This window comes from Nerophis ophidion, linkage group LG02, assembly GCF_033978795.1.
Source record: "Nerophis ophidion isolate RoL-2023_Sa linkage group LG02, RoL_Noph_v1.0, whole genome shotgun sequence".
In the NCBI taxonomy this organism is placed as follows: domain Eukaryota; kingdom Metazoa; phylum Chordata; class Actinopteri; order Syngnathiformes; family Syngnathidae; genus Nerophis; species Nerophis ophidion.
This window is the reverse complement of record NC_084612.1, coordinates 46,306,175-46,331,505: the sequence shown is the minus strand read 5'-3', so window position 1 is coordinate 46,331,505 and position 25,331 is coordinate 46,306,175. Positions and strand designations below refer to the sequence as shown.

Sequence of the window (25,331 nt, the reverse complement as noted above, 5' to 3'; positions counted from 1 at the left end):
AACACAATACTTCTATAACCAAATAAAACAATTCCGCATCATTAATAAAGTGCATTTTTAACTCCACTACCCAGATATGATCATTGACTATGAATTGATTAACGTGGACCCCGACTTAAACAAGTTGAAAAACTTATTGGGCTGTTACCATTTAGTGGTCAATTGTACGGAATATCAACTGTACAGTGCAATCTACTAATAAAAGTATCAATCAATCAAAAAACTACAATATGATTTGTGGCTGGACAGAACATTTATATTCACACACACACACACACACACACACACACACACACACACATATGTACATATATATTATATTATATGTTGTAGAAACACATTTTATGCGCAGAGTGATTGTCCAGAAAAAAACATTTTGATACAGGAATTTAAGTAGCACTGTGATTGATATCCATACTTGCCAAACTTGAGACCTCTGATTTCGGGAGGTGGGGAGTGGAGGCCGGGGGGCGTGGACGGATGTGGGGCGGGCGGCGTGGTTAATAGGGGAGGAGTATATTTACATCTACAATTCACCAACTTGAGTATTTCATATATATAAATATATGTATGAAATACTTGACTTTCAGTGAATTCTAACTATACATATTTATTTTATTATATTTATAAACAAAATAAATAGTTGAATTTCAGACGGCACCTATCAAATACACAGTAATAAAAACACAGTTCTACTAACTGTACTGTGCTTGCTGGTTACTAAAAAAAAAACAACTTACTTTTCACTATTTGAGTAACCTTTGTTCTGCCATTTATTTCTTCATTTTTCTCGTCGACGGTGTAATATATTGGGCTGGAGTCAATAACCAGGCGAGGTGATGAACTTATGTCTCTTTACTGGGCTTCAGAACAGACTCCCTCACTTGCCGTCAGGTGCCCAACACCACATAAATCGTTGGCAAATCAAAAAGCAACCCCATAACCCAATAGCCAATATTCACCAGGAGATGGCAACAGACAACAGAATCACTCTATTACAGACCGTCGCCATGGCTGTAACTTCCTCGTTCTTCTGCTTGTCTCCTTGTGTTTTTTTAATTCAAATCCGTATGTTGTAGCGTGATTGGGCAAGTAAGCTGTTTATATAGTGGGAAAGCGGACGTGAAAGCAGGCTGTCCCCACTCAGGTCCGCAAGGAGCTGGAGGGGGCGTGGCCTCCAGTTCCGCTGAATTTCCGGAGAAAATTTCTTCCGGGAGGTTTTCGGGAGAGGCGCTGAATTTCGGGAATCTCCCGGAAATTCCGGGAGGGTTGGCAAGTATGTTTTCTTCTGGGAGGTTTTCGGGAGAGGCGCTGAATTTCAGGAATCTCCCGGAAATTCCGGGAGGGTTGGCAAGTATGTTGATATCCAATAAATTCACTAACACAGAGAGCAGTGTATTGCATGATTTATGTATACCTTCATAAACAGTACAAAAATAGTTTCAGTCATATTTCACAAAGACATTGTTCCTGCATGACAATGTGCATGAAAAATGGACCTGATGATGTGGACATATTCATTCAATACAATGTAACAATTTCCAAAATGTGTAATGTAACACACACAATGAAATATACATAATGAAACACACATTCAAAAAACACATAATGTAATGAGACAATATAACACACACAATGAAATATACATAATGAAACACACATTCAAAAAACACATAATGTAATGAGACAATATAACACACATTGATAAAGACACAATGTAACACACAATGTGCATGATGCATCTTTGAGAATTCACAATTGATTTGGCAGCAGCATGGTGTTACGTAAACATTGATGTCTCACGTAAACATTGAGGAGGAAGGTCCTTCACACAGTAAGATCTTCACCGAAATCTGTAAGACAACAACACAAACTACACAAGTGGAATATTCTGACAGGAAATAACTTCTGGTGGCTCCTAGTTCCTTGGCCATCATCAGAGGAGCAAAGAGGACTAAGAGTGTCAGTGGAGCGAGTAAGGCTGCCACAGGTTTCCCGTGCAAATGTGGACCATGGCCACCTGACTTCAGTCACCATTGTCTTCTTTCTTCTGGGAGGTCAACTGAAAGTAGGAAGCTGCCACTTGCGGCTCTCTTCTGTGCTCTCAGGAGGACTTGGTCTCATGGACACTTGTCCAGGATGTATTCTCCAACACCCACCAAGTACATGACCTGGGCAATCCCAAAGAGCGGGGCGATGACCAGGGCCCGGCAGGCAGCACCCTTCAAGAAGGCCGACGCCCCCTCCTTGCGCAGGATTTGACTGTGGACACAAAGTATGACTAAATCATCAAGACGTTCTCTACTTGAACTACCAGGTGATCTTGAGGTACGAGTGTCTCACCTCACACAGTCAACTACTCCGCTGTAAGTCTCCTCGGTGGAGCCCTTGGTCAGCGACTGCAGTCTGGTCTTCACCACTGGAAGCAGAGAGTATGAGGAGGATGAGGACTCAGCACTTGGGTGTTAGACCTGAGACTCACCATCACAGGGGTTGACAGCCACAGCAGCGGCAGAACCTGCCACACAGCCTGAGAAGAAGGCCCAGTAGAAGGGCGAGGACTCCTGTGGACCTGGTTGGCCCAGTTTGTTGAGGTTAGCAAACAAGGGGAAGTAGATAACGGAGAAGGGGACGTCCCTGAGAAGAAGGAGCATGCTTTAGATGTGAAGACAGGGTAGATGTTTGGTGGGGAGACAAGTAGGTACCTCATCAGTGTTGCCCCCAGGCCTTTGTAGAGGCCCTGGATGCCCTGAGTCTGGAAGAGCTCCTTGGCTATCTGCGTGGCCGACACGGCCCGCGGAGGCGTGGCTGCGGTGCAGGAGTTGTAGGACCGGCTAAGCAGAGTGGTGGGGGCCACCAACTTGGTGGGAGATGCCATAATGGGCTTTTGTTGTTGGGCCGCTGAGAAGAGAACACAAACACACTTTCAACATGCATGCTGGGCAAGAAAAACTCTGCTGGTGTAGACCGGACAATTAATCACATTTTCACTATAACTTGGTAACATACAAATACATCTCATCTGTTGTGAACGACATCATGGATGTAATAATATCCAAACAATCATACACACACAACACGTCGTCTGTTGTGAACGACACCATGGATGTAACATCAATGTACAAACCGCAGTCACAACTTGAGAACTTCTTTATTTTTCCCCAAACAGACCTCAAGTCGTCTCCACAACACCCACAGACTTCCTCCCTCAACAAAAACAGCGCTGTGCGACACTCCGGTCTGACGGCATTTACAAAACAAAGGTTTCAAAAAGTTGCTGTTATTTAACTTTATTGCTATTACTAACATTATTTTACTTGAGTATTCATTACTAATTTATATCCTTTATTATTTAAAGTTGTGTAATGGTGGTGCAAAAATTGTTGTGTTTTCAAATTAACGCTTGTGTTATTAATCGTGATTTCAAATTGAATCAAAATAATGGTGAGAATTATTTTAGGCATAATGGTGCAAAGACTGATTAGGGGTATACAGACATCATCCTGGTAGATGACACCAACATGACCGTATTCTAAAAAGGCAATGATTAATACAGGTGATCATATTTTTCAAACATATAGTTTGCATCATTGTTAGGTTTTCTCACCAAGTCTGCCAGCATCCTGCAGCTGGATCTTCAGCATCTCCATGGGTGTGGTGACAATGACCTGACACATGCCTGCACCACAGCCAGCCAGCATTTCTTTGAAGACAGTCAAGCCCTGGCTGCAACATGATATAGTTATTAATACACGAGTACACATTTGTATTCAAGACATTTCACTTGATTACATTGATAACTACCATGTGAGCCTTTTCAGGACAAACAGGAACATTTTTATCAACACAAACTCTTAAATAATGTTGAAAAAGAAGACTGCATTTGCTGCAATTGTGACTTTATATTTGAATTTACATGTCTTTTCACCTCCCAACCTTTGACACTCACATGTAATGCAAGTGTCTGACTTCCTATTTGGTAACTCTCCCCTGTAGCCCCGCTTCCTCAGGTAGTCTACTTCCTGTGTTGTGACCTCTGTTGACATGAAACTAGCCCTTCTGGCTGGCTTCTACCAATTAGGTGTTGGGATTGTCATCATCCACATTTGATAAATAACACGGTTGTGGCGTTGTCATCATCCACATATTAATAGCAAGGTTGAGGGATTGTCATCATCCACACGATTAATAGCAAGGTTGTGGGATTGTCATCATCCACATATGCTTAATAAGGTTGTGGGATTGTCATCATCCACATGTGATGATTAATAAGGTTGTGGGATTGTCATCATCCACATATGATGATTAATAACAAGGTCGTGGGATTGTCATCATCCACATAGGATGATTAATAACAAGGTTGTGGGATTGTCATCATCCACATATGATTAATAAAAAGGTTGTGGGATTGTCATTATCCACATATGATGATTAATAACAAGGTTGTGGGACTGTGATCATCCACATATGATGCTTACTAACAAGGATGTGGGATTGTCATTATCCACATGAGATGATGAATAACAAGGTTGTGGGATTGTCATCATCCAGATGATTAACAAGATTGTGGCTCAAGAGCAAATAAGTAAGCTAGCCGGATGCTTAGCTAACTAAGAGACCAGCAGTTAACACATTTTTTGTATTGTATTAAAAAACTATTATTTTCATACAAAAGTACATTAAATGGTGTCATGTTGTTTCTACATGTCAAGATGCTCTTGGGGTCCACAACAGTGGTTCTCAACCTTTTTTCAGTGATGTACACCCCGTGAGCATTTTTTTTTAATTAAAGTACCCCCTAATCAGAGCAAAGCATTTTTGGTTGGAAAAAAAGAGATAAAGAAGTAAGATACAGCACTATGTCATCAGTTTCTGATTTATTAAATTGCATAACAGTGCAAAATATTGCTCATTTGTAGTGGTCTTTCTTGAACTATTTGGAAAAAAAAGATGTAAAAATGACTAAAAACTTGTTGAAAAATAAACAAGTGATTCAATTATAAATAAAGATTTCTACACAGAAGTAATCATTAACTTAAAGTGCCCTCTTTCGGGATTGTAATAAAGATCCATCTGGAGTCATGAACTTAATTCTAAACTTTTCTTCACAAAAAAATAAATCTTCGTAATCAATATTTATGGAACATGTCCACAAAAAAAAATCTAGCTGTCAACACTGAATATTGCATTGTTGTATTTTATTTCCACAGTTTATGAACTTACATTCATATTGTTTTGAAGTTTTATTCAATAAATATATTTATAAAGGATTTTTGAATTGTTGCTATTTTTAAAAATCTCACGTACCTCTTGGCATACCTTCAAGTACCCCCATTTGAGAATCACTGGTCTACACAACGTGTGCTTCTCTGCTCCAAATGTTGCATGGATGATGTTCTACACACCATCAGACAATATGTCTCCTTTTAGGTGTCATTTCGGGACCTTATACACACCATAATAATAATGTATGTTGAAGCACAGTACGTCTGACTATGGTAGACGTAATGCTCCCACAATCCATCAAGCAGTGAGTCTTCGTACCTTACTAAAGTGCTACAAAAACATGTTGAGTTTCGAACACCGTGTGTAATGTTCTATAATCTCATTGAAACACCAAAGTGTCGGTGTTGCCTGCTTTAAAGTACTTGCTAGCTTAATTTATTGAACAGGCGTCAACCTGCAGTTCACTGGTCACACTTATTACACCATGTAGCAAATAACATTGCTTGGAGGTCGTTAAGCACAAGCACATAAAATACATGCATAAGGCGCACAGAGCTATAAGATTGTCAGTACTTGGATTTTTTCAGGAGACTTTCCTCGGGAACATTTAAATTCCAGCAGCCGTGTACAAAATTGTGAACGAAAAGTAAAAAAATTGGGATATACATGTAAAAAAAATATTACAAGAATAAAATAAGAATATAACAAGAGAAACTAGGCAGTGGTGACCATGTTATGAAAATGTTCTGCACTGTTTTTTGTTGCGTATTATTTTAGTATTATTATTTTGCATCCCCTGTCACCCTAGTATTTCCCGCTCCACCAGAGAGGGGTTGTACAGTCTGATGGCGTGTGGGACAGCACTGTCCACTTTTGTGGTATTAAAAGATTTTTAAGTGCGGCTTATAGTCTGGGAAAAAAAAAAAAAAACGGTAGTCCAGTATGCGTTTTATCAGATTTTGAATTGGAAAAGACATACATTCGGTCTAAAACCAGCAAATGGCACCAGATCCTTGCACTAGGTCCTATGTAGGACAGCTAAAGCGGACGCCAGAAAAATCTTACCCATTTTTTGCAAAGTGGTGGCGAAAGAAGTCATTTGCAGCCAACTTAATGGCCTTCTCGGGAGTCACCAGTGTCAGGTTGACAGCGGCACCTGGGGAAGGACGAAAGGCAGAGAATCATTTGGGAGTTCCAACAAAACAAACATTGCCCACCATTATGACTGTACTAATATGTCCAATGTGAAGAGAATCAAACATTGAGTAGAAAGACAAGAGTATTTAGAAAAGGAGGAGACAGACACTGATGCAAACATGAACAACCAACATGGTGAAAGACAGGAGAATAAAAGATGTTAGTGAACAGGGCTGGACATCATGCTTCTTTCTTTCAGCTGCATATCTCCTTTTTCTTACACTTTACATTCCAACTACACTGTATTCAAACTCCAAAAGGGTAATTTTGAAAAAAAGAAATTGTAACTAAAAATTAAAGTTCAGTTAAAGTACCAATGATTGTCACACACACACTAGGTGTGGCGAAATTTGTCCTCTGCATTTGACCCATCCCCTTGTTCTTGAATGTCCTTTGTTTTCTATGACGTTGTCAGAGGATGTCTACTATGGCTATGAGTTGTTTTTTCTCTTGGCCTCAGTCTGGACCCCCTCTACCGGGGCCGAGGCTTAGATTATTTTATTTTTAGTCTTTTATTTTTTTCTTCTATTCCCCCTACTGAGAAACTGATCAGGCGGTCCGGTTCTACAATCGGAATGAAACTGGATTCACTGGTGACGGTGGCAGAGAAGAGGACTGTTGACAAACTAGTAAGCATCCTGGATGATGCCAGTCACCCTCTGCATAGCGTTATCAGTAGCTAGAGGAGCCTGTTCAGTGCTAGACTGCTTCATCCCAAGTGCAGGACTAATAGACTCAAGAACTCCTTTGTCCCACACATTAGACTGTACAACTCCTCTCTGGGACGGGGGGTGGGGGGTACAAGGATGACAGGGGATTCAAAACATTAACAGTGCAATACGTTTTCATAACATGGTCACTACTGCCTACTTTGTCTTGTTATATTCTTATTTTACTGTTATATTGTTATTCCCATTGTTTTTATTCTTTTTGTAATATTTCTCTATTTTTTTTCCTTTTAAACCCCCATTATTTACTTTTTACTCTTTTTTAAATTGATCTCAACTCTGTACACTGTTGCTGGAATTTTAATTTTCCTGAAGGAACTCACCTGAAGGAATCAATAAAGTACTAGCTATCTATCTATCTACTTGTTTACCTGTATCTCACCTTTTTGTAAAGGGGCGCCGGAAGTTGGCAGACCCGTCAGCGATCCTGTTCTGTCTCCCTGTAATGTTTGTCTGATCTTGAATGGGATTGTTCTGAAAATTTTAATTTCCCCTCGGGGATGACTAAAGTATCTCTGATTCACCCCCTGGGAGATGAGGGGAGCAGTGGGCAGCAGGGGTCCCACGTTCAGGAATCATTTGTGGTTACTTAACCCCCAATTCCAACCCTTAATGCTGAGTGCCAAGCGGGGAGGTAATGGGTCCCATTTTTAGTGTTAGGTATGACTCGGCCGGGGTTTGAACTCCCAACCTACCGATCTCAGGGCGGACACTCTAACCACTAGGCCACTGAGTAGTCATTAAATGACATTTAAGTATCATTTCTGTAAATATGTAAGGCTGTAACATCACTCATTTTATTTTTCAAATGCAGACTGGTATCACCGACAGGATATAAATACACCTACTATTTGTTTAAAAACTAAAAAAGTTTTCAAACCCCTGGTTTGAAATATTAAGTGCTCAGAATACATATTAAAAAAAAACACTTAAAATATAAACATTTAGTTAGTTAATCAAAACATTTAATACAAACTTATAAATAATCAATTTGAAAAATTACAACCATAAACATTGTTAAATATGTAACTGAACATTAATACTGAATTTTTGACACTAGGTTATGGGTTAACCCTAGGCTGAAACGTTCCAACTAATAATCATGTAATCATAATACAAACCTGAAACAATCTGCTTTTAGCATTTTTTGTAATTCAACATTTCAATATGGCCCTCACATTCTTTGGCTTTTAACAGTGCGGCCCTTGGTGGAAGAAGTTAGGGCACCCCTGAACTAAAGTATAAAGTGTCGAGAGCATAAATATCTGGTATCGATCCGCACACCACATTCTAAGACAATTTTGTTAGCTCAGTCAGAGAGGAAGTAACGTACTGGGATCTTATTGTAAAGGCTTAAGTGTGCTATTGTTTTTTTTTGGAACACTTAGGAGGTTTAAGTCCCGACTGCTGTCCTTGCTTCATATTCATTAGAAATAGTGGGTCCATGACTTATTTTTTGTTTTACTGCCGTCTTACAGACACCATTTGGAAACAATGAAGGTACGTAAATAAACATTTCTGTGTAAATACCTCAGTTCACAAAGTGAATACCTGCAGCTTATAGAAAACTATGTTTTCTTCTAAAGTTTAGAGGTTGTGGCTATACAGTCCACACAATATGGTGATTAATGAAATATCTTTAAGTCCAGCCTGAGAGAAGACAGAGTTGACTAGTCAGTGCGTGCAGGCTTTGGACAAACTTGGAAAAGGTTCTTAGCGAGTTTGCAAGTTGAACCAAAGCTTACAAAGACAGGTCACAGTGGTGAAGGAAAGGAGCAGAAAGAAGATTGATGACATAAAGACACTTTGATGGCAAAACAACATATGTTGCCTATAGTTGGATAAGAGCAATATAGTAAGAACCATTAATGATTTGCCTCCAGCGTGGCTGCGCCTTATCGGCTAGCCTTCAATACCATCCCAGGGGGACCAGGTCTGTAATATGAAGAAGACAGATGCAAACAGAGCATTCCTCACACAAGCAGAGACCCAACATCATTAAGGGCCTCAATGGACCACTAGGTCCACTCAAATGACAGATTGGTAATCATCATACAGTAAACTGACATTAATGCCTTCCTACTACAGTGGATCTTCCAAAGTCAAACATAAAATATGCCTCAACATTCTTCCATTTTGACCAAAGAAAAAAAGAAATTAAAATGACGGTCTGTCTGCAGGAGTTAATCCAAGCAGTGTAAATACACATTTTCTGGTGAATTACGATACACTATTGCTCTGAAGGTGGTTTTCTTTGTAGTTTAATTTATTAATGGTTAGCTTTTCTTTATAAATGTATGACAACAATATTAAACAGTCAAACATCACTCGTCTGTTACTCAAGGTCAATCAATCAATCAATGTTTATTTATATAGCCGTAAATCACAAGTGTCTCAAAGGGCTGCACAAACCACAACGACAACGATGTAGTTTGATAACTCCAGTTTAACTTTGTTTGGACTGATTGACTTTGAAGTGTCCACTGTAATATCACTATCCCAGTCATGTTCTCTCTTAATAATGTCTTCTTACCAGTTCTATCTAGTGCTATCACATAGTGTGTGTGTAGACATCTTACCTCTGTACATGCCAAAGTAGCCGTCTGATCGAACTGTCTTGACAAGGCAGTCCATCCTACAACAAAAAGACCGTAAGGAAGAGACAACAGAGTCACTGAAAGTTGAGTTGAGTACAACTGGATCATGGTTTTTCAAGTTGTGACTCTTTAAGAGAAGGCAGAGTTGTCAAACTCAAGGTGTGCCACTAATATATATAGATATAAGTTTTGCCTAAAAAGATTTGTTCTTTTCAAATTCACAGAAAAACATACTGAATATTAGAATCTTTGGAGAGACTGTTGATTCTTGGGATGACAATTCAATTCAGAATGGATTCTCAATTCAACATAATTCTTCATATATATTTTCTAGCTCCTCTTGACTGCTAATATACAGCTTTGTACACCATTTTTTGGCTTAAAAAAGTGTTTTTAAAAATATATATACTTTTTTTCCTTTTAAATTGTATTTACAAAAATCACAAAATGTTAAAATAAATGACAATAGAGCCACCCCAGCTTTACGATACTAAAGATGGAAAAACCTCTTAATACAAAAAAAGGAAAACCAAAAATGTATAAAATCACTAGTATGAATAATATTACCATCATCATTAATAATAGTGGTTTAATGTTGATTAGTTTAAAAAAAAAAAATGTTTGGCAATTAATACATATTGAAAACGTGCTCAATACTGCGTATATTTTAGAATAATATCTGTACATGCAACCAGATTATTTCCAGCTATCAGAAATAAATACATTAATATTTGCTTGTCAAGTTGACTTAGATTTCAAAGCAAGTTAGCCATCATTCTTTTGGTTAAAAAAAAAAAAATCTGCAAATTGTGTAAGGAGGCTGTTGTACATTTTATTCCTAAGTGGCCCCTCCTGTGTGACAGCCCTGGTATGATGCATAATCAGCTACAATAGTTATGTCAGGCAGGTGTTAAATCAATCCAAAGTATTCCAGGAATGTGCCCCCATCACATGGTCACTTCTTTCCACACTGGATTAGCCAGACTAAGGCTGCATTGAAAAGTGGGGCCCTGTGTGGGTGCGATGGAATTTAAAGACTGTATACTCACATGCTCTTGTAGACCTGCTGACCTTGCCTCTGGTTCTGTAACCTGGTCTTGGCCAGGTCGATGGGGAAGACACAAGTCACCCCCACAATACCGGCAATGCCGCCGTTAATGAGCTTGGCAGGGAGGCTGTGAGGAGCAAAAGCCTCGGTGAGGGGCACGCTTTCAAAGAAAACTGTTCCAAAAGAAGATCCTAGCAGAACCTGGAGCTAAAGGCTATATACATACCTGATGTGCTGCTGAGACATGATGATTGGGAGTGGATTTATCTGGAAGCAGTGGACAAGTCCTGGAGGATCAGAGTTAAAAGTCGCTTTAGGTCACAGCACTGCACGGATCTTCTCAAGAGACATGAAACACAGGAAGGCTTATATCATTTAGTGACGTCACCACGTTACAACAGGTGGGCGTCGCATTCCGGAATACCATAAATGGACACGAGTCGCACAACGTTACTTTTGATGGAGGACACATTAATTAGTAGTTTACGACAAAGTTAAAACCGGATGATAAGCCCTTGTGCGATTGGCAGCGTAGTTAACAACACATCGTGCAGAAGCGATCACTTTTAACACAAATAACAGAAGGACATGACCGATCTTACTTAGAAAGATAACAGCAAGGATGCTACTAATGTACAATCACTAATATGGAGGAAGTTTTTTAAAAGAAAATGTATTTAATTAGTTAACATTGCATGAATGAGTAAAGACGGTGAGCCTCATAGAGACGTGACGAAAACACCCTCAAGGCGCTACGTTATTCAATAAAAGGCACACGTATGGGAAAAACACTCACCTTAAATACTGTGTTGATCTTTTTGTGTGATAGTTGGTTGGCGTTGAGATAAGTTTGTCAACTGCTTAATCCTCTTGTTCTTCTTCTTAAATTCTGGAACACAATGGAAATTTCCATTGATACTTAAAGAAATAAGTCCGCCCTTTTCACCACAAAGTCACCAATCAGAGCGGCGGAAGCTTCCACACTAGGCATTGATTGGCTGTCTTAAGCTTCCGTTGTCATTGGGCTGTTGACCTATCGCTCAAAGTGTTCCGCCAATGAACGACTGGCTTGGGAGAAAGGGGTGTGCAAGAAAAAAGCTTGCAAAGAAACGAACTCCCGCGTGTAGAATAGCTTGTGTAACATGTGAGCTGCAATGATTACATATTTTGATAGAAATATTGTTGTGTTACATACAGAATATATGTTCCTATCACCACAGTTTATTCTGTTTTCCTGTTGAAAGGTTAAAAATGTCCATAAAATGCATGAAATAGTGAATAAATGCTACGGTGTGCCTGGGGGCTGCACCATGTCAGGACAGGTCGGGTCCTGTTGGAACTTTCTTATACCCTAAAGCTTGACTTTGAATGCAATGCAGTATGCTTGGTAAATGTAATCAATGTGCAGTTTATTGGTAAGAAGGTGTCACATCCAATAGACACAGTGCTATGTGCATCCAGCACCATGACAACACACTTTCATTAGTAACTGGCGGCCAAGGGGCCAAATCCAGCTCAGAAATGATACATTCCTTGCCCTTAAGTTCAGTTCAAACCTTGGTGGACAAACAAGTTTTGAGCAAAGTGCTCCTGTTGTATGCAGGAAGTTGCACTGACCTTTGACGTTTTCTCTTTCTATGCCACATCAATGTGGAATACACTCCCAACCGTGTGTAAAAGTATGTGCATCTCTATCCCCCTTCAAAACCGCTCTAAAACAACACCTCCAGGCAACTTCAACCCTTTACTAATATACCCTCCTCCATTCACATCTCATCTCCCCGGATTGTAAATAACCTAATGTACAAACCCCCGTTTCCAATTTATTTTAGATGTAAATATAATCGGAATACAATGATTTGCAAATCCTTTTCATCCCATATTTGATTGAATGCACTACAAAGACAAGATATTTGATGTTCAAACTCATAAACTTTTTTTTTTTTTTGCAAATAATAATTAACTTAGAATTTCGTGGCTGCAACACGTGCCAAAGTAGTTGGGAAAGGACATGTTCACCACTGTGTTACATCACCTTTTCTTTTAACAACACTCAATAAACGTTTGGGGACTGAGGAAACTAATTGTTGAAACTTTAAAGTGGAATTCTTTCCCATTCTTGTTTTATGTAGAGCTTCAGTCGTTCAACAGTCTGGGGTCTCCGCTGTCGTATTTTACTCTTCATAATGCGCCACACATTTTCGATGGGAGACAGGTCTGGACTGCAGGCGGGCCAGGAAAGTACCCGCACTCTTTTTTTACGAAGCCACGCTGTTGTAACACTTGTCTTGTCTTGCTGAAATAAGCAGGGGCGTCCATGATATCCATGATATCGTTGCTTAGATGACAACATATGTTGTTCCAAAACCTGTATGGACCTTTCAGCATTAATGATGCCTTCACAGATGTGTAAGTTACCCATGCCTTGGGCACTAATACACCCCCATACCATCACAGATGCTGGCTTTTGAACTTTGTGCCTATAACAATCCGAATGGTTATTTTCCTATTTGTTCTGGAGGACACCACGTCCCCTGTTTTCCAAATATAATTTGAAATGTGGACTCGTCAGACCACAGAACACCTTACCACTTTGCATCAGTCCATCTTAGCTGAGCTCGGGCCCAGCCAAGCCGGCGGCGTTTCAGGATATTGTTGATAAATGGGTTTGGTTTTGCATAGTAGAGTTTTAACTTGCACTTACAAATGTAGTGACCAACTGTAGTTACTTTTATGAAGTCTTCCTGAGCCCATGTGGTGATATCTTTTACACACTGATGTCGGTTTTTGATGCAATACCGCCTGAGGGATCAAAAGTCCAGAATATCATCGCTTACGTGCAGTGACTTCTCCAGATTCTCTGAACATTTTGATGATTTTACGGACCGTAAATGGTAGTATCCCTAAATTATTTGCAAAAGCTCGTTGAAAAATGTTGTTCTAAAGCTATTCGACAATCTGCTTACAAAGTGGTGACCCTCACCACATCCTTGTTTGTGAATTACTAAGAATTTCAGGTAAGCTGCTTTTGTACCCAATCATGGCACCCAACTGTTCCCAATTAGCCTGCACACCTCTGGGATGTTCTATATAAGTGTTTGATGAGCATTCCTCAACTTTATCAGTATTTATTGCCACCTTTCCCAACTTCTGTGTCATGTGTTGCTGGCATCATATTCTAAAGTTAATGATTATTTGCAAAAAAAATAATGTTTATCAGTTTGAACATGAAATATGTTGTCTTTGTAGCATATTCAACTAAATCATTGTATTCCGTTTATATTTACATCTAACACAATTTCCCAACTCATGGAAACAGGGTTTGTATATAATCAAATTTATTTCTAATGTATATACTTGTTCTTATGCTATCTTAACTCACTATATTCTCTGCTTGCTGTACATATCCTACTAAGTAAGACCTACACTGTTTCAATCTCCATTTCTCTGTTGATGAAATTGTTGATGACTAAAGTACTGACATCAACCAAAGCTCCTCATCCCACCCCCCGGATTGTAAATAATGTAAATAATTCAATGTATATACTATGATGATTAACTTGTGTGATGGCTGTATTATAGTGATAGTATATATTTGTACCATGAATTGATTAACGTGGACCCCGACTTAAACAAGTTGAAAAACTTATTGGGGTGTTACCATTTAGTGGTCAATTGTACGGAATATGTACTGTACTGTGCGATCTACTAATAAAAGTTTCAATCAATCAATCGATCAAAAGCTTGCTAATGGACCATGTATTCATTAGTAAACTTAAACAGCCTGTAGTTTTTTTTTGGAAATGTGCCAATCATTCACAATCCCTATGTAAGACAAGAGTACGTATGTTTTTTTTCTATTCTGACTCATACAATATGGCAAGTAGGAGGTGGCCAACAATACAGATAATGGCAGGAATCTGTCGCGCCCATAAAGTATTCTGAAAAGACATCAACTAAGCGCCAACAAAACTCCATTTCCATCTCATGACCTGAATATTAACCAAAAATTTGCAACATTTCTATTATAAGCGTTAGTGTTGAGGAACTACTTTTTGCGGCGCCGTGATTACAGAGGAACCTAGTTACTGCAGCTATTGACTTAGATGATTGATTGATTGATTGATTGATTGAAACTTTTATTAGTAGATTGCACAGTTCAGTACATATTCCGTACAATTGACCACTAAATGGTAACACCAGAATAAGTTGTTCAACTTGTTTGAGTCGGGGTTCACGTTAATCAATTCATATTCACGGTGAGCCGATGCATGGCCTCTGAGTTGGTAAAAGTTATTTCTAGATTTGAAATCAAGCGTCTCACTTCTATACTTGAAGGTAGTAGAAATAAACTGATAAGTTGGTCAACTTTTACATATCATTTGTTTGGTTGGTTGAGGTTTATTTGGAATATGTATACAATTTCAACATATGACATCACATAATTTTCATTTCTCTTTACAAGTCCGAAAAGGAGTAGAAAGAAGCAAATCTTATTTAATCCTACCCCTTTTACACTTCATAGTAACTACTAACGAATGTTTACTTCCTGTTGTCAATTAGTAAAATCATCCTTTTTATACGACATCTAGAGCTCATTTTATGAACTATTTTTACACACCCAAAAGATGTTTTGTTTGACTTACTCTTTTACTCTTATCAAATAACATTATTTTAGTTGCATGACTCGCAGATGCCGAGAAAAACACACAAAAAAAAACGCTTGTTTCACGTTTTATTTACGTTTTACCTGGAAGAAGATGAATAATTGTTCATGTAAAGGGGAAAATATAAACAACCCATTAGTCTTTATACCACTGAGAGCAGACATTGTACAGTAAGTGACTGTTGTATTATGTTGATTGTTTGTATATGTTGTTTAGAACTTTGCTGGGTCTGCTCATCACTCAGCTTATACATTAACACTTGTAGATCATCCTCCTGATGTTCGGGCTCAGAAATAGAAGTTTCTGGATCATCATTCGTCCCAAAGAAGTCTTTTTTTTGTCTCATCAAGTCTGCCATATTTAGTAGTCTTGTTGATGTTGAAGGGAACACAAACGTTGTGATGCGTGTGTGAAATTAATATGTTGCTCTATGCCCAAAATGATCCAAATATGTAAATACCGCATGTTATTATGAACGTTACTTACTTACTGTACGTAGTTATACTTACAGCATGTATATGAAACATTGGAGCGCTCTTTATGCGGAATAGACAATGATGTGACGATGCATTGTTAGCTGACATTTGCTAGTTTATTTACGACTTAGAATGCATACAAAAGGTCAACATGTTCTTGTCTCACATAAACATTGTGAATGATTGGCGACATTCCTAAAGAGTGCAGTTCCCCTTTAAGACCCAGTGCTATACAGCCACAGCCTTTAGCTCGGTGCCTAGGACGTTGTCTCTCATTGCGGACGACTCAGGTCCCCAGGGATTGCACCAGCAAACTGCGATTGGAAGGTGTGTTTGACATAACTGTAGTCCATTACTTTTTGTGTGTGATATCTTTTTAAGTGACCAATGTGTAGTTAGAGCTTCATTCTTTACTTTTCATTTGTTCAACTTCTGTAGTTCGTTATTCTACTGCCGGCCCGAGAGATCAGTCATAGAAACATGACACTCACATTTTCTCAGCAGATTCCTAGAAGACCAGAGGAGATGTCACCCAGATGATCTTTGACCTGCTTCCAAGTAGCAACAGATGGCTCCTGAAAGTCAGACAAAATAAACAGAGCATGTCCACTGTAGTGTATACAAAATAGGACTAAGAGTGAAGTGGCCCCTGAAACAACTTAGTTGCACATCCCTGCTTGAGTATGGATTCTTCTGTCAACAATGAGGAGTCCCAGTAGAGAATCACTTTCTAATATATTGTTTTTAAGGACAAGTTGACACAACAAACCTAAAGAGCTGGGCTGGCATCAGGAGTTAGGTCCTTTATAAATATACTTACCGGGAAGAAGAAAGAGGGGAATTTAGGGCATCCCATGATGTCTCACTGACACGACAATGTGCATCATGCATTCTCCTGTCTATTAATATACTCCACCGCCCCATGGCCCACTGGTGACAACACCTCAGTGTAACCTTAGAGCCGCTCAAAGTAAAGGTGTATCAATGAGCAGATGTGATAAGGTCTTCAGTATCTCCTGTGTGCATGCATCTTGTCACCTGTACCTGGCTGGTCTTCTACATTCAGGTTAACTCCTTGACACGCATGTTGGGGCCCCGGCAGGGTTTGGGGCTGGACACGACGGTGCCATGACCCACATGGGAGTGATGTTCCGGGTTGGTGAGCGTAAATGATGCCAACTAGTGTGGCTGTGCAATAATACGTTGTGTCAGTCACACACCCCAGGAGCTGTGCTGTATAAAAGATTGGCACCCATGCCTTTTAGCTCATTAGCTAGCACTCTGTAAACAACTCTCAGCCAGTGGGGACCGTGTTGGGGCCCAGGCACAAGTTCATTGTACACAAGTGGTTGTCAATGACACTTGCTTGTCTCTCCTGTGATTGACAGGTGACCAGTCCAGGATGGATCTACACCAAAGTCTACTGGTATATGTTCTAGCTCAGTGTTTCGTAACCATAGGGCCGTCCCCAATATCAATCAATCAATCAATGTTTATTTATATAGCCCTAAATCACAAGTGCCTCAAAGGGCTGCACAAGCCACAACAACCTCCTCGGTTCAGAGCCCACAAAAGGGCAAGGAAAAACTCACAACCCAGTGGGACGTCAATGTGGATGACTATTAGAAACCTTGGAGAGGACCGCAGATTTGGGTGACCCCTAACCCCCCCCCCCTTCTCTAGGGGAGACCGGATGCAATGGACGTCGAGTGGGTCTAACATAATATTGTGAAAGTCCATTCCATAGCTGACCAGACATAACAGTGAGAGTACAGTCCATGGTGGGGCCAGCAGGAGACCACCCCGAGCGGAGACGGGTAGCGCAGAAATGTTCTCAACCAATGCTCAGGCGAGCGAGCGGTCCACCCCGGGTCCCGACTCTGGACGGCAAAGCACTTCATCCATGGCCACCAAACCTGTGCCCCCTAAAAATATGTTTTTCAGCTGTGGCCCGTACTCAGTTGTAATACACTTTTCTACCAATTGTGGCAGTAATGACAATCTCAAAAGTCATAGAGAAGCATCTTCAGTGCAAAAAATATGACTAAAGTGATAAAGGTGTATTTCATTTCCACTGTAATTCTATTGACAGTCTAGTCAGGAAACATATTTGATAATAATTTAGTTTATACATTTTAGCCCTACATACTTATTTTCTCAAGTCCCTTTTTATGCAGTATTTATTTTGTAATCAGCCTAACCTAAGCCTAAGGTTAATGTGTTAAATAGTAATCTTCATGATGAACACATGCTTTCATATCATTGGACCAGGTGGTAAAGTGTAAGTATGGCTAGTGAATATGATTCAAATCAAGAGTAAGATGACTGAGCATTGGTTGAGAACAGTGTTAATTTTTGAGTGTGAAATTCCTGTCATAGCTTAGACTTAGACGTAAAAGACAATAATATTGGTGCTCCTTGACAATGATTGACTGGCAGTGAACCAAGTCAACAATATGACAATGTCCAGTGTTCAAGTAGGAAACAGAAGAGCAGGGCTTAGTCTGAGAGCTACTAAGTGACTTTAATTGAGTCTGAGAGCGACTTAGTGAGTTGAATGAGTCACATGGGGTGTAGAGCGTGTCAACAAAAGAGTCAAAGAGGGAGCATTAGACTGTCAGTGTCAGTAAACATGTGTCTGACCGCCTTAGAGCATCTAGCCCCGCCCCCACCGGCCCTGTGGGCGCACTGGTCGCTGTCAGTGCGACACGCTCCACAGTGGCAGCTGAGGGCCACCGGGTAGGTGAAGGCAGCGTTGATGGGGAGAGGACATCCGGGGAGCTGGGCCGTACGGTACTCCACCCTCTGGTAGGTGCAGCCTCTCTGGATGAGGAAGCGTGAGCCAAATATGTCCCGCATATTGCTGTCCTGTAAAGATACACAGCAGCTCTTTACGTGGAAAAAGAACATGGAACACTTTCATTTGCTGAAACTAGACTTTTGACAAGAACAAGAAAGTTTAATCATATTACACCTATACTGGCTCACCTGCACTGGCTTCCTGTGCACTTAAGATGTTTTTTTTGATTGATACTTTTATTAGTAGATTGCACAGTACAGTACATATTCCGTACAATTGACAACTAAATGGTAACACCCGAATAAGTTTTTCAAGTTTTTTAAACCGGGGTCCACGTTAATCAATTCATGGTACAAATATATACTATCAGCATAATACAGTCATCACACAGGTTAATCATCATAGTATATACATTGAATTATTTACATTATTTACAATCCGGGGGGTGGGATGAGGAGCTTTGGTTGATATCAGTACTTCAGTCATCAACAATTGCATCAACAGAGAAATGGACATTGAAACAGTGTAGGTCTTACTTAGTAGGATATGTACAGCGAGCAGAGAACACACTGAGTTCAGATAGCATAAGGGCAAGTAAATACATTAGAAGTACATTTTATTATTTACATTAGGTTATTTACAATCCGGGGAGAAGGGATGTGAATGGAGGAGGGTATTAGTAAAGTTTTACTACTTACTGTACATATAAAATACTACACGGTCTAACTCCAGCCTATCTTGCCGATTGTATTGTACCATATTTCTCGGCGAGAAATCTGGTTTAAAGGACTCCAGCCTATTAGTGATTCCCAGATGCCCTCCCGGTAACAGTTCGAGATGCTACCTCAGTAGAAGCATTTAAGACTCATCTTAAAACTCATTTGTATACTCTAGCCTTTAAATAGACCCCCCTTTTAGACCAATTGATCTGCCGTTTCTTTTCTTTTTATCCTCTGTCCCCCTCTCCCTTGTGGATGAAGTACTGACTGTCCAGAGTCTGGACCCAGGATGGACCGCTCGCCTGTGTATCGGCTGGGGACATCTCTACGCTGCTGATCTGCCTCCACTTGGGGTGGTTTCCTGCTGGCTCCACTTTGGACGGGACTCTCGCTACTATATTGGATCCACTTTGGATTGGACTTTCACAATATCATGTTAGACCCGCTCGACATACATTTTTTTAGGTCCCCTGGGGGATGGGGGGGGGGGGGGGGGAGATGGGGGGGTTGCCTACATGTGCGAACCTCTCCAAGGTTTCTCATAGTCATCATTGTCACTGTCACCGACGTCCCACTGGGGTGAGTTTTTCCTTCCCCTTATGTGGGCTCTACCGAAGATGTCATTGTGGTTTGTGCAGCCCTTTGAGACACATGTGATTTAGGGCTATGTAAATAAACATTGATTGGTTGATTGATTGATTGATTGATATATATATATATATATATATACATACACGAAAAATGTATATATACACTTATATATAGATACATATATATATATATATATAAATATATATATATATATATATATATATACAGTATATACACACACACACACAGTCATGATCAAAGGTGTACATACAATTGTAAAAAACAATGTCATGGCTGTCTTAAATGGTAAATGGGTTGTACTTGTATAGCGCTTTTCTACCTTCAAGGTACTCAAAGCGCTTTGACACTACTTCCACATTTACCCATTCACACACACATTCACACACTGATGGAGGGAGCTGCCATTCAAGGCGCCAACCAGCACCCATCAAAAGCAAGGGTGAAGTGTCTTGCTCAGGACACAACGGACGTGACGAGGTTGGTACTAGGTGGGATTTGAACCAGGGACCCTCAGGTTGCGCACGGCCACTCTTCCACTGCACCACGCCGTCCCTTGAGTTGATTCTTATTTTTTTGTGATGTTGTGATTGGAGCACATACTTGTTGGTCACAAAAAACATTAATGAAGTTTGTTTCTTATATGAATTGATTATGGCTCTACTGAAAATGTGAGCAAATGTGCTGGGTCAAAAGTATACATACATCAATGTTAATATTTGCTTACATGTCCCTTGGCAAGTTTTACTGCAATAAGGCGCTTTTGGTAGCCATTCACAAGCTTCTGCTTGAATTTTTGACCACAAAAGTGGTGCAGTTCAGCTAAATGTGTTGCTTTTCTGACATGGACTTGTTTCTTCAGTATTGTCCACACCTTTAAATCAGGACTTTGGTAAGGCCGTTCTAAAACCTTCATTCTAGCCTGATTTAGCCATTTCTTTACCACTTTTGACGTGTGTTTGGGGTCATTATCCTGTTGGAACACCCAACTGCGCCCGAGACCAACTGTATCTTCCCAACGATAGAACGCACCACTTTATAATCTGCACCCACTAAATTTGAGAAGAAACAAATATTCCTCCACGTGTACTACTGTAAGCCACTGATAGATATGTTGTGACATGAGTTATTTACACTGTAAAATGTAAAAAAAAATGTTGCAATATTTGGCATAACTACTAGTACTGCAGAGTTGTTATAGCATTTTATAAAAAAAAAACACTTATTACTAAAGAGCTATGTTTCGTTTTTGTTTTTTATATTAAACCACTTAATTTGTCACCTGTATCACAAACTTACAAACACCAATCGATAGCTTAGCTGGCATATAGTCACATACATTGGATTGGTTTTAGCTAGGACTATAAACTATAATAATATCATCGTTATATGATCATGATTTGGTTGAGTTACCGCAGGATGCAAGGGCAAGGCTGCATGTAGAATCAATGACAGGATGCAGAGACATATAAAATTAAGTAATAAACTGAGCGGTGCAGAGAGCAAAGTAAATAAAAACAGATTAACAGATACGAGCTGTGTCATAGGAACAACTGATCTTCCAGCTTCAGATATGACTATTTGTATTTAAATGATGAATATACTAACATTTTGGTGAAGTGAAAGTCTTTAGCAGAAAGAGTGAGTGAAATAGCATCATGGTGAGTAGGGTACATACCCTGGATTATATTGTCACTCAGAGTAGGGTACATACCCTGGAGTAGCAGAAGCCCACACAGATGGTGGTGTTGATGGCCACACAGAAGTCACACTCTGGCTTCTCCACGTACAAAGTGAAATCTGTGGGCATGCAGGTTGGTGCTACTGGGTTGAAGATGAGGAGGAGGAGGCCGCAGGTGAACGCTGCAGTCTTCATCTTCAGCAGGCTCCAAGTCACTTTCAGACCTAGCAAAGAAAAAATCAAGAAAGTCACAAGATAACTTTTCTCATTTATGTGCTCTCTTCTGCATCAGCGACTCGAGATAGGTGGAAGTGGTGATGCTGTGCCTGAGCCGCCTCCTGCACATATATAGTCTACACATCAGGAATAATTATCTCTTATCTCCAATCTGAAAATAGAGGAGACCATTAGACTGATGTCATGAATGAGTGATTATTCGCCTCTAAGAGTTCATGCATGTTCAAACCTCCCATAAGCCTTGTTTTTGCTTGGAGTCTCTCGAATATGAAAGCCTTTTTTACTGTGCTCATGTCTCTCATGTGTGTAAACATTAACTGTTGTCTTCATATAACATCATCTTACAAATGTGAGTAAAGATCACAGCGTTGCAAAGAGAATACACACTCACAAACTCAATTCCATTCTAACTAATATCAGCCAGTGTTTTAAAGTCAATGGAGCTACTGGATACCTTCTGTATTGGAGTTAGTTTAATGATTGTCCAGGATAGTCAAACTTTTGTCCACTAAGATAATGTAGAATTGGTTTTCCCCACAACCACACATTCTTGTTTTGAATGGTCTGTTGTTGTCCTGCTCAAATACCAACACAGGAAAGTGTTGTGGTAGATTTTTGTGCAATGAAGATGGACAGACATGTACAGTAAAGTAGATTTTACACCAACAAACAATAACAATTGAGATTCTCCTCATTATGTCCGTGAAAAATCAATCACCAATCAAATCTCTGCCCTTGACAAACATTACACGCCAACCCAAAGGTCCTCCTGATAAACACGGTTTCCTGTCATATTTCCCTGTCATGTGCAAAGAAAGTCTCCATCATTGGAGACTTTAACATGAGTAGGAGTGATATTGATGTGATGATCCAGTTGTATAAACCTGTCCTGCCTTCTGAGATAAGCGGCAGGTCGAGAGCACACTGAAGCTGTTCATTGACCACTCCAGGAAACGTCTGACTTTCAAGCTGCTGTATCAGAACATTGACAACAGCTTTTTACAATGCTGGCTGAAACTCAGGTGTCCTTGATGGATTATTAACAAACGGATATGAACTTTATTGTCTTTCGAGCACTTCAGACGGACTCGGCTTCTGTTGTAAGGGTGAACAGTGTTGGCCACTGTAAACCACATGGAGATTTAGTTTAGCTGTTGTTTCACTGGACTATTCTACAAGACTGCTGCCTCAAGTAAAACGACACACAGCACCTTCTCGTCTGAACCAACCATGGTTGGCACAGGTGGTCCAGTGGCCACCTTCTCCGTGTGGGACTATGTGGTGTTTGCCGGGACAATTCTGGGAGCAGCAGGCATCGGCCTCTTTCAAGCCATCCGAGGCCGCAAGGAGACCAGCTCCGAAGAGTTCCTTCTGGGCGGGCGGCAGATGACGGCGGTACCGGTGGCCATGTCTTTAACGGCCAGCTTCATGTCTGGCATCACAGTCATCGGCACACCTGCCGAGGCGTACATGTTTGGGGCATCCTTCTGGCTGTTTGGCTTCTCCTACGCCATAATGTCCACCCTCACTGCCGAGATCTTTGTGCCCCTTTTCTACAGACTGGAGATCACCAGTGCCTATGAGGTAAGAGACCGTGGATCAACTTCCGTAATACTGTTTTACAATATTCAGGGATCCCAGCGAGGTGAAAAACAATTGAAAAATATCAACTTGGGGTCAAAAGGGCCCTTTTGGGGTTGAAGATATTTGTCAATTTTTAAGATGCTTTGGAAGTCCTATGCTACATGTGTAGAAAAACACGACCCAATTTGCCGTTAAGATCATCACTGATTAAACTGCTCCAAATGTCTTGTAGTGAAGCAAAAAGCCTTGACATTTTGTAGAGACCAGTTGGCTTACAGTCTTATAAGGTTGTTTGGCTCAAGTACAATATTTTGCCAAAAGTATTTTGCCACTCTTCCAAACGATGAGAACCAGGTGTCCTAATCACTTGGCTCGGGCACAGGTGTATAAAATCAAGCACTTGGGCATGGAGACTGTTGCTACAAACTTTTGTGAAAGAATGGTCCGCTTTCAGTGATTTCCAGCGTGGAACTGTCATAGGACGCCACCTGTGCAACAAATCCAGTCGTGAAATTTCCTCGCTCCTAAATATTCCAAAGTCAACTGTCGGCTTTATTATAATAAAAGTAAAGAGTTTGGGAACAACAGCAAGTAAACTGACAGCGAGGGTCAGCATAGTGCAAAGATTTTCTGCATAGTCAGTTGCTACAGAGCTCCAAACTTCATGTGACCTACCAATTAGCCCACGTACAGTACGCAGAGAGCTTCATGGAATGGGTTTCCATGGCCGATCAGCTGTATCTAAGTCGTACATCACCAAGTCCCATGCAAGTGTGGGATGCAGTGGTGTAAAGCATGTCGCCACTGGACTCTAGAGCAGTGGAGACGCCTTTTCTGGACTAATGAATCACGCTTTTCCATCTGGCAATCTAATGGACCAGTCTGGGTTTGGAAGTTGCCAGGAGAACGCTACATTTTGGACTGCATTTTGCAGAGTGTAATATTTTGTGGAGGAGGAATTATGGTGTGGGGCTGTTTTTCAGGAGTTGGGCTTGGCCCCTTAGTTCCAGTGAAAATACATTTCAATGCTACACGGTACTAAAACATTTTGGACAATTCCATACTCCCAACCTTGTGGGAACAGTTTGGAGTGGGTCCCTTCCTCTTCCAACATGATTGTGCACAAGTGCACAAAGCAAGGTCCATAAAGACATGGATGACAGAGTTTGGTGTGGTTGAACTTGACTGGCCTGCACAGAGTCCTGACCCAAACCCGATAGAACACCTTTGGGATGAATTAGAACTGAGACTGAGAGCCAGGCCTTCTCCACCATTATCAGTGTGACCTCACCAATGCGCTTTTGAAATAATGGTGGACAATTCCTATAAACACACTCGGCAACCTTGTGGACAGTCTTCCCAGAAGAGTTGAAGCTATAACAGCTGCAAAAGATGCACCCACATCATATTGGGTTAGGAATGGGATGGCACTTCATGTTCATATGTGAGTCAAAGCAAATGGCCAAATACTTCTGGCAATATAGTGTATTTACAAGGAGGCCAGCGGTGAAATATCACATTCTTCACTCGCTTGATCGTACAATACAATACATTCCTTTACTTTATCACAAATGTTGGGATTCTCGTGTAAACTTGGCATGAATCTGTCAGGGTAACTTCATTGTGTGCGTCTGCAAGGCGGCCTTTCAAGTGCTTCCTTAAAGATGCTTGTATCGTCCCACCCCTTGATACAGAGATACAACATGGCAAAGTTTTCATTTTGCCGTGCGACTCGTTAGCTACTCCACTTTGAAATATTGCC

At 40.4% G+C, this 25,331-nt stretch overlaps 3 protein-coding genes across 6 annotated transcripts in view; 1 reads left to right on the top strand and 2 right to left on the bottom strand.

The window, feature by feature from the left end:
- Window positions 1–1,391: 1,391 nt before the first annotated feature.
- Window positions 1,392–11,734, bottom strand: slc25a55a (solute carrier family 25 member 55a). Of its 3 annotated transcripts, none has more exons than XM_061885065.1 (10): window positions 11,593–11,734; window positions 11,023–11,083; window positions 10,798–10,923; window positions 9,731–9,786; window positions 6,292–6,382; window positions 3,608–3,726; window positions 2,706–2,901; window positions 2,483–2,637; window positions 2,344–2,419; window positions 1,392–2,262 (listed from the first exon to the last, which is right to left on the bottom strand). In XM_061885065.1, exons 2-10 carry the CDS (start codon window positions 11,040–11,042, stop codon window positions 2,121–2,123), a joined length of 981 nt encoding a protein of 326 aa, XP_061741049.1. In that variant the 5' UTR covers window positions 11,043–11,083; window positions 11,593–11,734; the 3' UTR covers window positions 1,392–2,120. The 3 variants fall into 3 exon arrangements, with proteins under 3 accessions (XP_061741049.1, XP_061741055.1, XP_061741060.1); XM_061885071.1 differs by having other exon boundaries at window positions 11,023–11,132; window positions 11,593–11,731; XM_061885076.1 differs by lacking the exons at window positions 11,023–11,083; window positions 11,593–11,734 and adding an exon at window positions 9,015–9,086 and having other exon boundaries at window positions 10,798–10,890.
- Window positions 11,735–17,632: 5,898 nt separating this feature from the next.
- tshba (thyroid stimulating hormone subunit beta a) overlaps window positions 17,633–25,331 on the bottom strand; it is a 14,335-nt gene continuing 6,636 nt past the window's right edge. For both annotated transcript variants that reach the window (XM_061885087.1, XM_061885094.1), the window contains 2 exons: window positions 21,782–21,972; window positions 17,633–18,807 (listed from right to left, as the gene is read on the bottom strand). In XM_061885087.1, coding sequence (XP_061741071.1) covers window positions 18,535–18,807; window positions 21,782–21,972 — 464 coding nt within the window. In that variant the 3' untranslated portion in view covers window positions 17,633–18,534. The remainder of the gene's footprint in view (window positions 18,808–21,781; window positions 21,973–25,331) is intronic.
- The window catches only part of slc5a8l (solute carrier family 5 member 8, like), a 27,543-nt gene continuing 24,193 nt past the window's right edge, over window positions 21,982–25,331 (top strand). The window contains exon 1 of the mRNA XM_061884990.1: window positions 21,982–23,569. Coding sequence (XP_061740974.1) covers window positions 23,216–23,569 — 354 coding nt within the window. The 5' untranslated portion in view covers window positions 21,982–23,215. The remainder of the gene's footprint in view (window positions 23,570–25,331) is intronic.

Coding starts and splice junctions, on each gene's coding strand:
- slc25a55a (XM_061885065.1), bottom strand. CDS start 11,042: ATGTCTCAGCAGCACATCAG. Junction 10,924..11,022: donor ATGTCTCAGCAGCACATCAG/GTATGTATATAG, acceptor TGCTCCTCACAG/CCTCCCTGCCAAGCTCATTA. Junction 9,787..10,797: donor CAGCAGGTCTACAAGAGCAT/GTGAGTATACAG, acceptor TTTTTGTTGTAG/GATGGACTGCCTTGTCAAGA.